This window comes from Drosophila busckii, chromosome X (genome assembly GCF_011750605.1).
Source record: "Drosophila busckii strain San Diego stock center, stock number 13000-0081.31 chromosome X, ASM1175060v1, whole genome shotgun sequence".
In the NCBI taxonomy this organism is placed as follows: Eukaryota; Metazoa; Arthropoda; class Insecta; order Diptera; family Drosophilidae; genus Drosophila; species Drosophila busckii.
The window spans coordinates 7,808,993-7,823,181 of NC_046608.1; the positions used below are offsets into that span (position 1 = coordinate 7,808,993).

The window sequence follows — 14,189 nt, forward strand, 5'->3', positions numbered from 1 at the left end:
AAAACAATAAAAATTGTATAGAAAATTAAATGCATAAAAAATGTTTAATTATTAACAATTTATGTTTATGTGAAAAGTTAAATATTTTTTCTTTAAAAATTTTTTTGTTGTATACTTTTTACAAATAAATACACACACTTATATATATATATATTTATATATATATACACAAGATCACCGATCACCATACACGATCTTAAAATAATAAAAACAAAACTTAACAATTTGTAGCAATCAAATTTTTAGTAAACAAAATTATATAAAACAAAAAAAACCAAAAACAAAAAAAATATATATATTAACAACAAAACCATTATTTTGCGTTTAGAAACTATGAAACTGATTAATTTTTATGAAAACAACAACAAAGACGTGAATGTGTGCTGTGGGGTGGCACCACAGTCACTACCAAAAATATATTGTCAACAAAAACAAGACACTGGGGCTTAACCACTAAATATATATAACATATGTACATATATGTGGATATATGCTATTTAATATATATCAGCATATATGGATAATATGTGTATTAGTATTATTCTAGTGCGTTAATAAATACATTGCATGGATTTATCAGATAAACACAAGTGTGGAAGGAAACTTAACATTTAGCGAAGCACGGGGATTAGAAAGAGAAAGCGAAAGAGAGAGAGAGAGAGATAGCAGTGCGTAAGGGGAACACAAAACATACATATGTAATATTTTTTATGTTTATAAAATTGTTTTTTTTTCTAATTAATTATTAATTAATAAATTGTATTTTTGAAGTGGAAAAACGAATAACAATTTAATTGATACACGTCAATCAAATAAAACAAAAAAAAAAATTAAATAAACAAAACAAGATAAAAACAAAACTGTACATAAGTATGCATTTTTTATTACAAAACATCATGGGGGGTCTTAAAATGGAACAAAAATTAAATATATAAATGCTGGCTTACCCCTACCGCAAATACACCACATATTAACTACTTGAATAAAATGTCGGTTTTGCTTTTGATAACTCAGATATATATATATATATATTTTGTATATTGTATACATGGTTATTTGATATTTTGTATATTGTATACTTGGATAAATGTCTACGGATTAATAGAGACGTCTAATCATTTTCCAAGCATAAACGCATATTGGATATATAATATAACTGATAAGTTCGCAAAAGCTCGCAAAGCCCGAATGTTTAAGTATATAAGATGCTGCGGTTAATACCTTTTAAAAACAGCAGACAATAGATGTTGTTATTGGAATTCAAACTACACACATAGATATAAATGATATCTCACAGGATATCTATATGTTGAATATTGAATAAATATATGTATGTTTGTATATAGACCTCTGCTGGGTTATTCAAAAATACATTTTCAAACGTTTGTAGGGGTGTAAGATAGTCGAAAAGTAACTTTCTTTTTCTTGCTTAACAATATTTTCTCAAGCTCTTGACGTCCTCTTATTAATAATCTCTGGTTTTCACACTCTGCCATCTCTTTCGACCTAACGAGATCGGATACAGCTCCCAAGCTCTTGGACAAGCGGAATGCATCCAAACGGCTTAATCGCTCCTTTCAAGAGCTCATCAAACTGTCGAGGAATGTGTGCTTATTGATTATCTTGGTAGAGGCAATCAAAAACTCCACATTGTTGTCCTCCTGAGCGGCCAAGAAGCGCAGCGCTGCAATTTCGGCAAAAGTTATCCCACCTACAATGAAAACCAGGACCACACGACGCGAATGCAACATATAGCCATCCCCTTTAGAGCCAGCAGCTGCTGCATGACGACCACCTATGCCAATCAACTGCACCTGGAAATCCTCGAAAGTCGGACCCGGTAGATTGGTAATCTGACTCTTGAGCGTTTGCCAACCCAATGGACGGAGCGAGTGCTCCACCAAACGTGCAGTTAACGGAGCATAGAAGCTATGCACATAGCTGATGTCCGTCGGATTGATCTCAGGATTCCCTTCAAGCGTTAGACGCAATGTCTAATAAAAATGGGTTAATTAATTATTATTGTTCAGTTGGAGCTTTGAGTCTTGGCATACCTTGCGTAAGACAGCATAAGCACGGGACTCGGTTTGCAAGCGAATTAGCCCGGCCTTTTCCAGATGGCGCAAGGTCAGCAGCACTTCCAGCCCATAGACGTGGACAAGCTCACGCTTGTAATGGGTGAGCACGCGCTCCTTGAAGCCTGACCCGGCAGCGCACTGCATGCAAATCAGACGCAGCACAGTGCGCAAGTCTGTGCGACGCGCGATTAAATCATCAATGTACGCGCTGGGCCTGTCAATGTCCTCGCAGTTCATATAGTCCTGCTCGGCGACCAAATCTTCACCGAAGGAGTCGACCTTGATCTGGCGATCGATAAGCTCGGCAATGGTGGTATGCACCGAGGTTGCTTCCTTAAGCTTCATCAGCTGCGGCAAGCGCTCTACCAAGACCTTGATCTCCTGCACTGACTGATCCTCGCGGCTGACGCTCATGTGCAACTGAATCTCACGCACTTTGCGAGCCAACACATTGCGTACCTCATTGAAGTTCCTGTTGCGCAGCTCCGAATACAAATGCTCGCCCGAATGCAGCATGATGAGCTTGCGATCCGAGGTGGCCAGCAAGCGCTCCTGTACGCCAGTGCCATAATCATTGGCCATGTCGGCTGCATTATAGGAGGAGAAGTGCTCCCCCGGTAGCGACAATTGGTTCTGACGTATGCCGTAGAACTCATCGATAAGACCCTCGTATGTTAGCTGAGTGGCCAGCGTTGACATCAGATCTATGCCACGATCCAACAGAATGAGCTGATCTATAGCGCCCCTGTCGGCATTGTAGAGCGTCTTCTCGTCAATAGCCAGCTGCTTGGCCTTCTCCCAGACCAGTTGTGCCTGCACACCCTTGCCATAGATCTTCGGTATGCGCCCGTATAGACGCTGCAGTTGAACCAACCCAGTAGCTGCCTGGAACAGGCAGCTGAAATCGCCTTCAATGGTCACCTCGCGATAGGAGTGCGGCATTTCCATGCTCACTACATCGTACTCAAGCGGAAAAAAATTCCAAGGGAGCTCATCGATGCGCCCAAATGCGGTAAGCACATCCTTATTCTCAAGTTGCTTGATGCACAAGCACGAGAGCCGCGGTACGAAATACAAATGAAATTGACGGCCATTCAACATGTTAGCTTTTACCTGCGTCACAAGAGTCTCCATCAGGGACACCTGTGGGCGCAGTATATAAATAATATTGCGTATCTCCTTGGGTACGCGAATCTCCGGTTTTAGCGGCAAAAGACGTATGCCGCGATCCGAAAATAGCTTGGGCTTAGTTATTAGACCCAAAGGACCGATCATTGCGTCATCTAAAACAATAACCTTGGAGCCTTCAATCAAGGTCAGTTGTTGTACAAGCTGGCGACAAGCAGCCTCCTGCAGGAGTTGCAGGTTCACTCGTGCACTCTTCAAGTGGGGAAACATATCTGACTTTTGATTGTGCAGCTACGCTGCAAGTGCCACTTCGGCTGCTGAGAGCTATAAATAGATTTGAGCTACTTCCCAGAATTTCGTGCGTGGGCAGTTGGGTTGATGAGTGGGTGGTTGTTTAGATGCAATCCGTGTTATTTTCCTGCAGGCACCGTTGCACCGCCCACTCATTGTTGTTGTAATTACCACAGCTGAGGGGGCGCTAGGGTTGCCAGCTGCGCGCAAAGTTGTAATAAAGCAGCTCTATCTCCGAACCCAGCCCCAAGCTTACGGACGTCAATGCAAGCTTATTTGTATACTATATAGATAGTCGACTGCTAATATGAAAGGTTCAATGCGTATTTTATACATTGCAAGCTGTTAATCAATAAAAGCACACTTACAAGCACATATCATCCAGCTGTTATCGAAAATCATGTTGTTACTATCGAGCGGTGACATTCGGCATTGGTTTCATCTCTATGTAATTGTAAAATATAATTTAAGTTTGTGACGAAAGTTTCGGATTTCTGCTGTGCCAGTTGTTAAAAGAAACGCTTGTGAAAAATTCATGAAATTTGCTTACCCAGATTGTGTGGTAACAGCATTTAATCATTCCCAACAGAATTTAGCCATGCAACAGCAGCAACATCGTCAGAATGTGCGTGCCGCTGCGGCGCCGTACAGGAAGCCTTTTCGTCCCCATATGCATGCAAATCCAAAGAATCCGATTATGTACTCCTCCAGCCAGATGCCCAGCGATCCGCTCTATATAGACTTTAACAGTCCAGTGCAAGCACCTCCACCGACAAACGCCGTCGAAGCAGCTGTGCCCATGCAAGCCGCACAAGCCGGCAATAATGGCCAGGCAAATCAAGGGCAGACAGATGGCGGCAAAAAAAAGCAGCTGAAAGGTAAACAGTTCAGGGGCAATAAACAGCAACATCAACAGCAGCAACAACCGCCTTACTCACCACAAATGCATCCAATGCAAATGCATGGCGGAGACCCCAACTGGCAGCCGCATCCGCATGGCAAGCACCGTTTTTACCCACCGAATGCGAATCGATTCAATGGACCACAGCGCAATGGTGGCGCCTTTAACAGAGTACAAATGGGTGGAGGACCGCCGATTCGTGGCGGATCACGCCATATGATGGGACCCATGGGTCCGGGACCAATGGGTCCGCGTGGACCTGGTCCTATAGGAGGTCCTATGCCACCATATCCGCCCATGCCTTATCAAGCACAAATGCCGCCCATGCGTTGCCCCATGCCACCCATGGGTGGTCCACCGCCACCGCCTTTCATGCGCCGCAACGGACGCGGGCCGCCTTTGCCGCCGCCTCTGATGGGTCCACATATGATGGGTCCGCGCATGCCGCCGCGTGTCATGCCGCCCGGCGTCGGGCCCTTCAATATGAACCACATGAATGACAATCTAAATGGCGGCAAAATAAAGAAACCTAATCCGAAGTTAATTAAGCAAGTGCTCAAAGGGAAAAGCACAATTAAAACGCTTAAAAATTTAGTTAATCAATATCCTATCGACAAACCTTGGGTGACAGGCGAGATACGCGCCGAGAATGACAAAAAGCTGGACATTGAGAATCGACTGAAAGGCAACAAGGACGATGAACTGTTTGCCCAGTTCAAAGTGCAGCGCGATAGATTTGTGTCCATGTATGAAAAGGCGCGCGAGTCGTTTCTAAAACAGGAGGCCGCCTCCGTTATGGGCAAGGTAAACATTTAAGAAATCAAAAACATTTTATTAATTTTTTCTACTTACTCTTCTATCACACCCTCCCACCTCCTGACGCCTTCACCCCGCTAACAGTTGCTCTCATTGTGTTGCGGCCAGATGAGATTCTCAAAATTGCAGTTGCGCGGAATTCTTCCAGATTTATCAGCGTTAAATGCATACACATACATACAATTACACACACACACACACACACACACTTACATAAGGCCTATGGAAAAACTATTATGAATAGTTGCAGATATTTTGATTGCTTCATGATTACAAATCAAAATTAATAATTAAGAGCGGTCAGCTATAAAATTTAGTTAACTGTGTTCGCATCAATTGCTATACATATCAATTTGTGATCACATAGCTACAGATATTTATAGTGCAAAAGTAAACAAAGACTAAATAACTCAAACTGTGATAAAAAATAGGATTAAATTTTGAAAGCTATCAGATAGAAGCATCTTGTAATTCTATTTAATTTGTATTCATACTGAAATCAAAGTATCTGAAGATGCGTGTATCATCTATATATATACACACACACACACCTACACAACCTACATTTTTATCTATCTATCTACACTAATCTATTTTTTTTTTTTGGAATTCCTTTATGAATTTTTAATACTTGATTTTCAAACTTATGTTTAACGATTGATTTGCATTTGATTACGCGTGTTGTAAATAGATGCACAGTCAACTACATATGTCTGTATATATACATATCTCTATATGGTATCAAGGCTCGAAATGAGCTTGAATTGAATTGAATTTGAATTTGCAATAACTAAATGTGGAAAGTTTGTTGTGATTACACGATTGACGATTTGGAAAACATAATTTCTTTGCACGCAATGTTTAGAGTACTATATGTAACAGTTTTGTTTTGTTTATACATGCATACTATATATACTACGTTGGCATACATACATACATTATTCTATTGCAGGATGCCAAAGACAAAGACAAAAATGCAAATTCAAATCAGAACGCCGCCGCTTTGGTCGGAATTACAAAAGATGCAACAATTCCAAATGCAAAAACCCAAAATCAAACCGAATTAAATCAACAACAATCACAGCCAGCGAAAACAAACTAGACTCTCACTATCTATCTATATATATTATTATATAGATAAAACTCGGCAAATGTTTTTCTAATTTGTTCTATTTGTATACTGGCAATATTTATAACAATACATAGAGATTGAAAGAAAGAAATGCATGAAACCTGAAGAGAGCGCGAACCATTCAATCAACAATCAACAGCAAAGCAAGCAATGATGATAATCGTAGCGCAGTTAAATTATAATAATTTTAAATAATAATGTTAAAAAACAATCAAATACAATATTGTGTCGCTTCGTTTTGCGACTGAGAACTGAGCTTAACTTTAAATTACAGATCATCAATTCAAATTGAAAGCAATTTGCAATAATTTGTAACAATTTCATGTGACTACAAATCTAGAAAACAACAAAATAATTCTCTATAGACTACATGCAATTTCAAATATAAATTAAATTTAATAATTTATTACCATTTTATACTATATACATTTAAATGTTCAATGTCAAGTAACGTAAAGTATTGTAATAATTTTTGGAATTTGTTAAGCAAAACAAAACAGCAAAAAACAAAAACAATTATAAAGAAATTCTAATTCTAAATAATATTAATAATTTATAATAATATTTAATGAATGCCAGTTCGTAACTTATTAGTGAATGCTCAACTTTTTCTCGCTGACTATATGTTTCGCTCCCCATTGAATTTGAATTTGAACGCGACGGGAAGGCAACGAGAAAAGGTTAAACAAAAAGAAATATTCGAATTTTGTTGTATAACTGTTTCATCTTTGATTGTATACGAGAACGCTTTTTGTAAACGATATTACGATAATTTTTTCGCTTAATTGTATTTTTAAATTAATTCTTAAAAATTACAAATTAAGATTTGAGTTAAACAAAACAAAAATATTGTTCATTGTGTGCATCGACGATTTGTTTTTGTGTTTTTTCTATCCTCCCCACAACCTCACCCCTCACCCCTCTGTTTCCCAAAGCCTTGCTGCTTTACGTGTTACATTTCCTCTACTATAACAATATATCGTTCATAATTGTTGTCCATTGCATATTTGTCTAGTGACTTAATTATTTTTGCAATTCCTATATGTACATATGTAACCTGAGATTCTGTAGTTTCTATTGAACACATACACACACACACAAACATTTATACATAAACACATATACATTGTATTTAAACATATAAATATGAATATATATAGAAAACATGCCTCCTTTTAAAGGTACCTAACATAAATAATAATAAAGGTTACCTTGAAGCAAAATATATATAAACTACCTGGAGAAAACAAAACTATTTATAATTAATAGCATAGCCTAGTAACAATTTAAAACTATTGTGGTAACAAAAATAAACACACGTGCCCAACCTGAGATCTTAAGCCTTACTTCTAAATACTCGTAAACAAAAATTACCATAAGCATTCCAAATGGGGGAATCTTGCATAAATTCCTTAAATATTCAAATTTAAATGCTTTAAACTTAAGCCCAAGTGGCGTTCTTGCTAACCTACCTCCATAGTTATTTCCCCATGTCCACGTAATAGACAAGTCTTTCGGAAAACAGTTTAAATACGAGAAATTGTTCCACTGACGTAGCCCCCCTATAAATTTCTTCTTCTCCTTGGTTGCCAGCGCAAGAGTTGGAGTTCGCAAAACGCATTTTTGATAGCAGAACGTTACAATTATTTTGCACCTGCTTACACACACACACACACACGCATACACCCTTAACAAATATCATATCATCCGCAATTGTCTTGGCCACATTTGCGGTTCTCATAATTTCACAAAATGTTTTGGTCCCATTATATGCATATGCGCCGTATTTTCTACGGCGTACCTTGCTGCGTCACCAATAAAAACTCAAATACAAAAACAACAAACATATTGGCTTTTCTATTGGTCACCACACCACCAAAAAGTTTTAGATAATGAGCCCACGGCAATGTCTATAAAAGCCGCTCCCACGTTGCCATTGCGATTCTAACGTAAACAAGTCACCATGCCTTACATTGAAGTAAAGATAAGACCGATGCTGGACACTCACAAGGCAGTGGAGTATCATTGGCGTGTCTGGGAGTTGACCGGAATCGTGCAGACTCCGGGCTCCAATCGCATCTGGAATTTGGTGCGCGGCATTTTGATTAACACCCTGATCACGCTGCTGTTTCCGCTTACGCTGGTTGCCAATCTGTTCTTCACGAAGAATCTGCAGCAGGTGTGCGAGAATCTCAGCATTACCATCACGGATATTTTGGCCAATCTCAAGTTTCTCAATGTGTACGTGATGCGTGACGAGTTAAATGAAATACGCGACTTGCTCATGTTGTTGGACAAACGCGCCCGCGACATTGGCGATCTCGATGAGCTGGAGGCGCTGCATGACGCAGTGAAGATATCTCGTACCAGCTTTCGCATATTCGGCGGCATCTTTATCTTTGGCACCACCTTGAGCTGCTTTCGTGTGGCCATCGCCACCGAGCGTGTGCTGCTTTATCCCGCCTGGTTCTGGTTCGACTGGGAGTGCTCCATTGTAACGTATATTATTATCCTTGTTTATCAGTTGTTCGGCTTGACTGTGCAAGCGCTGCAGGATTGCGCCAATGATTCCTATCCGCCTGCATATCTCTGCATTCTTACTGGTCACATGCGTGCGCTGGAGTTTCGCGTGCGTCGTCTTGGCCAGCATACGGAGAAGGAACTTAACTATATCGAACTAAATGACTGCATTGACGATTACATATACATACTGGAGCTTCATGCTATTATACAAAAGATTCTTTCTGTGCCCAGTATGGCGCAATTTGTCTGCTCCGCTGCCGTTCAATGTGCTGTGGGTTTGAATTTCCTCTACAATGCCGATTCGAATGACCTTTCCGCCATGGTGCTGTCCATGGTTTTCTTTATGGCTGTGACTCTGGAGGTGCTCATCATTTGTTACTTTGGCGATCGTATGCGCACCCAAAGCGAGGCGTTGCTAAATGCCTTTTATTTTTGCGATTGGTTTGACCAGCTGCCGAAGTTCAAACAGAATCTCATCATCTGCCTACAGCGCGCTCAGCAGCCTTCACTTATCTACGCTGGCAACTATATACCGCTGACCCTGGAGTCCTTTGTAAAGATCATAAGGTCAACATACTCAGTCTTTACTGTGCTGCTGCGCGCCAAGTAAAGATTGCTAAGCACATCTATATGAGATGTATATATATATATATATATATATATACTTACTATACTCTCAAAGTAGATTGTTAGAACTAGAACTCTTTTTTTATTAGAGACTGCTTATATCAGGATTTAAAAATTATATATTATTATATAATCGTCTCTTAGGTTTGCTGACAACTAGTGGTATTATCTAAGCACGAAATATTTAGTGTCCTCATGTACAAATTATGTTCTCGTCTGGATTATCGTACGTTGATGGTAAAGAGATAGGTCAAGTACTTAGTATCCTCTAAAAATATTCAAAACTTATAACGATAGCTTTCAGCTGTATGAAAATATATTTGATGAAATTGCTTACTTCATTTGAAAATACAAATTTGAATTTAAGAATTTCAGCTGCGCGTAAATATCGATTAATTTATCGACCAGTGCTTATGAGCAGGGGGAACTGGTATCTTATGAGTACATTCGTTGGGTATTTGTTTTACCGCAACACGCAGCTGGAAAAAGTTTGGTTTTAATATTTTGTTGTTTTGCGAATATTCTTTACCAACTATTGAAAGAGAAACAATATAACTATTTCTCAATATGGATCGACCACAGAAAATGCCCAAAGTGGCAAAGGTAAGCTAGATACCAAACGCGGCGGCACAAAACATTAACGTCCAAACGTTTTGCATTTTAGGTGAAAAACAAAGCGCCGGCGGAGGTGCAAATTACGGCAGAGCAACTGCTGCGTGAGGCAAAGGAACGTGATTTGGAGATACTGCCACCGCCGCCAAAGCAAAAGATCTCAGATCCAGCCGAGTTGGCCGACTACCAGCAGCGAAAGCGCAAAACTTTTGAAGACAATCTACGTAAGAATCGCATGGTGGTCAGCCACTGGATCAAGTATGCGCAATGGGAGGAACAACAGCAGGAAATACAACGTGCCCGCTCTATATGGGAGCGTGCGCTGGACAACGAACACCGCAATGTGACAATTTGGCTAAAATACGCCGAAATGGAAATGAAAAACAAACAGGTTAACCATGCGCGTAATCTGTGGGATCGCGCTGTGACCATAATGCCACGCGTTAATCAGTTTTGGTACAAGTACACTTACATGGAGGAGATGCTGGAGAATGTGGCCGGAGCGCGTCAAGTATTTGAACGCTGGATGGAGTGGCAGCCAGAGGAGCAGGCCTGGCAAACGTACGTCAACTTTGAGCTGCGCTACAAAGAGATTGACCGAGCGCGAGAGGTCTACGAGCGTTTTGTCTATGTGCATCCAGACGTCAAGTACTGGATTAAATTTGCGCGCTTTGAGGAGACGCATGGCTTCATTCACGGCGCACGGCGTGTATATGAACGTGCGGTGGAGTTCTTTGGTGACGAGTATATAGAGGAGCGTCTGTTCATAGCATTCGCTCGCTTCGAAGAGGGTCAAAAGGAACACGACCGTGCACGCACTATATACAGATATGCTCTGGATCATTTGCCCAAGGAGCGCACACCAGAACTTTTCAAAGCGTACACGATACATGAGAAGAAATACGGCGATCGGGCTGGCATTGAGGATGTTATTGTGTCCAAGCGTAAGCATCAGTACGAGCAAGAGGTGGCCGCCAATCCAACCAACTATGATGCCTGGTTCGATTATCTACGTCTCATCGAAGCCGAGGGCAACCAGGATCTTATACGCGAGACCTATGAGCGTGCCATCGCCAATGTACCGCCAGCCAATGAAAAGAACTATTGGCGTCGTTACATCTACATGTGGATCAACTATGCGCTCTATGAGGAACTGGATGCAGAGGACGAAGAGCGCACGCGTCAGATCTACAAAACCGTCCTTGAGCTCATACCCCACAAGCAGTTCACTTTCAGCAAGCTCTGGCTGCTCTATGCTAATTTCGAGTTGCGCTGCAAGCAGCTTCAACGTGCACGCAAAACGCTTGGCATGGCCATTGGCATGTGTCCACGGGACAAACTGTTTCGTGGCTATATTGAGCTGGAGATACAGCTACGCGAATTTGATCGCTGCCGTCTGCTCTACGAGAAGTTTCTGGAGTTTGGACCCGAGAACTGTGTTACCTGGATGAAGTTTGCCGAGCTGGAGAATCTGCTAGGCGACGCGGACCGTGCTCGTGCCATCTATGAGCTGGCCGTGCAGCAGCCACGCCTTGATATGCCCGAGCTGTTGTGGAAATCGTTCATTGACTTTGAGGTGGGGCAGGGTGAAACAGAGTTGGCACGTCAGCTGTATGAGCGCCTGCTGGAGCGCACGCAGCATGTCAAGGTTTGGATGTCGTTTGCCAAATTTGAGATGAGCACCAGCAACGGCCACGACGAGGCTGATGCGGACCTCAACGTACGTTTGGCGCGTCGCGTCTACGAACGAGCCAATGAAACACTTCGCCAGCTTGGCGACAAGGAATCACGCGTGCTCCTGCTGGAGGCTTGGCGTGACTTTGAGCGTGAGGTTAACGATGCAACGGCGCTGCAGAAGGTGCTGGACAAGATGCCACGACGCATCAAGAAGCGACAGAAGATTGTCTCTGAGGATGGCACTGAGGAGGGCTGGGAGGAGGTCTTTGACTACATATTCCCCGAGGATGAGATGGCGCGACCCAACCTCAAGCTGCTTGCCGCGGCCAAGATGTGGAAGAAGCAAAAGGAGACTGTAACTGAAATCGATGCGCAGCTTATGCCTGCACCGGCGCCAGCAGAAGCAGAGACAACAGCAAGGGATACTTGATAGCTACTTAATATTAAGAACTGAACGTTTATATAAATTTCTAATTGTGTACAGTAAAGCCAAGATAATTTGAATCGGTCAATTCAAATGATATTTCGAAATATCTCAACTAAAATTGTGAAATATGTATTTTATATTTAGTAACATGTTCGCTGCTCACAAAACTATTGAGTTGTTGCCAAGTTCATCATCAGGCAGTTAGAAATATAATTATATTCTATTATATTGAACAATGTTTCTCATTTTTATACGATTACCTAAGTTCCTGATTAACTGCAGCCACTTTCTTTTTAACTAAACTTTCTAGGCCAATACAAAAATCGATTTAATAGATCTAACCTTTTTGCTGGACACGTGATTCACTTCAATAAAACAGGGTTTGGAATATAAATAACTGACATTTGAAAGATTTAAGTTTATTATTGAAAAATTTAGATTGTACTATATGCGTACTATATATAAGAAATGCACTAACCATCCCAAAATAAGTATTTCTCACCACGATCAACTTGAAACGCACACAAAAAAAAAAAATTAACAAAAAAATCGGCTTCATATGCCGTTCAATTAAAGAGCTTCCAGGATTTGCCATTTCGCTTCTCAGGCTTATCCACTTGCCAGTGCCGCGGATCCATCAAATAGTCTCTGTGAAAAGTAACTCATGTTAAAGTACAATTACAAATGTTTATAGCCAAAGGACTAAGTTACCTATTTGCAGCTAGAACCTTCTGAGTTTGCTCTCGCAGAGTAGACAGGGAGCCAGCTGCGCCGCCGTACTCCTGGGGCAGCATAGCTCGCGGCACAAAGCCATAGAGCGTGTCAATGCTTGTTGTGTGAAAACGTATCTATAGCAATATTTAATATTAGATTAAGGCATTAATAGCAGAAAGCTGAGGGACGCACCAGTTTGAACACTTCATCACTTATGAAAGGCTTAACGATGCTTACAATCCGATCCAGGTACGAGGGACAGTTGACCATGTGAATGGCCTTGAGGCGCACAGGAAATGCCAACTGAAGGAACTTAATGTAGGCACGCAGTGTGCTAATCGTTAGACGTGAGATATGTCGCATGGTAGTGCCCTTCATGTCAAAAATCTGCACTTCACCATCGGAGAGGATCTCAGGACGAGCTATATCGTCAAGCGTTATGAAGCGACAGTCGGCAACCATAAAGAATGCACGCGTGTCCTCCGTATGATGCATCTAGGGATAAGTTCTATATTATAGCAAGCGCGAGGAGTTTTAGTTATGAGCTTACCTTGCTGGCCTCGAAATCTCTGAAGCAATATAGCGATACCTTATAGTTCTCTGGAGTCAAGCCTGGCAGCGGTAGAATATCCCTATAAAGCAGAATAAGTTTGATATACAAATATATACTAGACTTTAGAATGCAACTCACGCATAGTCAAAGGTGCGCCGGCTGTCCGCATCCAGCGGATCACGCTTAATGAACAGATGCGGATGCTTGTTGCGCAGCGCATAATTCACTTCAATAAGCTTCTTGGTTTCCTCCGCATCGCAGTACATGCATTGGTAAAAGCGTCGCAGCAGCAGCGGCTCTACAGTGGAGAGGGAAAGACGTGTAAATATTCAAGTAACTTATGACGTAACAGGCGCCTAGCAGTTGCCATTAAAATGGCCAAAATGCTTGGCTGCCTACTAACGACCTCATTAAAGCCCACTTGACGGCGACAGCCAAAAGAGGCAAGTGTCGGCACACTCGCTGGCAAACAATTGAACAGGCACCTCCCACAACTCGCTGTGCCCTTGAAGATTACATCAGCATCCCTTAAGAATAAAAGAAACTTATGTTTACCAATTTCCTGCGGCAGATTCTCATTGTGTTTAAACCACTCCCGAAGCTCGGCCAATTCTCGATCGCGTCTGAGCTGATTATCACATTCACTTTTATCGCTGCTCATGCCTAACTTATCGCTATCGATTATTTAAAGAAGAGCTTGCGCCTTTAAT

At 41.4% G+C, this 14,189-nt stretch overlaps 5 protein-coding genes across 6 annotated transcripts; 3 read left to right on the top strand and 2 right to left on the bottom strand.

Annotated features, from left to right (window-relative positions):
* Positions 1-1,028: 1,028 nt before the first annotated feature.
* On the bottom strand, positions 1,029-3,704 carry LOC108605424 (vacuolar protein sorting-associated protein 33A). The gene is made up of 2 exons (XM_017995099.1): positions 2,055-3,704; positions 1,029-1,994 (listed from the first exon to the last, which is right to left on the bottom strand). Exons 1-2 carry the CDS (start codon positions 3,474-3,476, stop codon positions 1,578-1,580), a joined length of 1,839 nt encoding a protein of 612 aa, XP_017850588.1. The 5' UTR covers positions 3,477-3,704; the 3' UTR covers positions 1,029-1,577.
* A 253-nt stretch (positions 3,705-3,957) lies between these two features.
* On the top strand, positions 3,958-6,669 carry LOC108605428 (DNA-binding protein K10). The gene is made up of 2 exons (XM_017995104.2): positions 3,958-5,202; positions 6,167-6,669. Exons 1-2 carry the CDS (start codon positions 4,033-4,035, stop codon positions 6,314-6,316), a joined length of 1,320 nt encoding a protein of 439 aa, XP_017850593.1. The 5' UTR covers positions 3,958-4,032; the 3' UTR covers positions 6,317-6,669.
* Positions 6,670-8,309: 1,640 nt separating this feature from the next.
* Positions 8,310-9,479, top strand: LOC108605352 (odorant receptor 2a). The gene has a single exon (XM_017995021.1). The coding sequence runs from the start codon at positions 8,310-8,312 to the stop codon at positions 9,477-9,479; it is 1,170 nt and encodes a 389-aa protein (XP_017850510.1).
* A 409-nt stretch (positions 9,480-9,888) lies between these two features.
* Positions 9,889-12,412, top strand: LOC108605423 (protein crooked neck). Its single transcript, XM_017995098.2, has 2 exons — positions 9,889-10,099; positions 10,161-12,412. The coding sequence occupies exons 1-2, from the start codon at positions 10,064-10,066 to the stop codon at positions 12,213-12,215; spliced, it is 2,091 nt and encodes a 696-aa protein (XP_017850587.1). The 5' UTR covers positions 9,889-10,063; the 3' UTR covers positions 12,216-12,412.
* Positions 12,413-12,610: 198 nt separating this feature from the next.
* On the bottom strand, positions 12,611-14,160 carry LOC108605436 (alpha-tocopherol transfer protein-like). 2 transcript variants are annotated; one of them, XM_017995118.2, is made up of 6 exons: positions 14,035-14,160; positions 13,618-13,777; positions 13,477-13,558; positions 13,119-13,421; positions 12,924-13,060; positions 12,611-12,860 (listed from the first exon to the last, which is right to left on the bottom strand). In XM_017995118.2, exons 1-6 carry the CDS (start codon positions 14,138-14,140, stop codon positions 12,779-12,781), a joined length of 870 nt encoding a protein of 289 aa, XP_017850607.1. In that variant the 5' UTR covers positions 14,141-14,160; the 3' UTR covers positions 12,611-12,778. The 2 variants fall into 2 exon arrangements, with proteins under 2 accessions (XP_017850607.1, XP_017850608.1); XM_017995119.1 differs by lacking the exon at positions 14,035-14,160 and adding an exon at positions 13,886-13,965.
* Between the last annotated feature and the right edge of the window lie 29 nt (positions 14,161-14,189).

Coding starts and splice junctions, on each gene's coding strand:
- LOC108605352 (XM_017995021.1), top strand. CDS start 8,310: ATGCCTTACATTGAAGTAAAGATAAGACCGATGCTGGACACTCACAAG.
- LOC108605428 (XM_017995104.2), top strand. CDS start 4,033: ATGAAATTTGCTTACCCAGATTGTGTGGTAACAGCATTTAATCATTCC. Junction 5,203..6,166: donor CCGCCTCCGTTATGGGCAAG/GTAAACATTTAA, acceptor ATTCTATTGCAG/GATGCCAAAGACAAAGACAA.
- LOC108605436 (XM_017995118.2), bottom strand. CDS start 14,140: ATGAGCAGCGATAAAAGTGAATGTGATAATCAGCTCAGACGCGATCGA. Junction 13,422..13,476: donor GAGATTTCGAGGCCAGCAAG/GTAAGCTCATAA, acceptor ACTTATCCCTAG/ATGCATCATACGGAGGACAC. Junction 12,861..12,923: donor AAGGTTCTAGCTGCAAATAG/GTAACTTAGTCC, acceptor TACTTTTCACAG/AGACTATTTGATGGATCCGC.
- LOC108605424 (XM_017995099.1), bottom strand. CDS start 3,476: ATGTTTCCCCACTTGAAGAGTGCACGAGTGAACCTGCAACTCCTGCAG. Junction 1,995..2,054: donor CTTATGCTGTCTTACGCAAG/GTATGCCAAGAC, acceptor CATTTTTATTAG/ACATTGCGTCTAACGCTTGA.
- LOC108605423 (XM_017995098.2), top strand. CDS start 10,064: ATGGATCGACCACAGAAAATGCCCAAAGTGGCAAAG. Junction 10,100..10,160: donor AAATGCCCAAAGTGGCAAAG/GTAAGCTAGATA, acceptor TTTGCATTTTAG/GTGAAAAACAAAGCGCCGGC.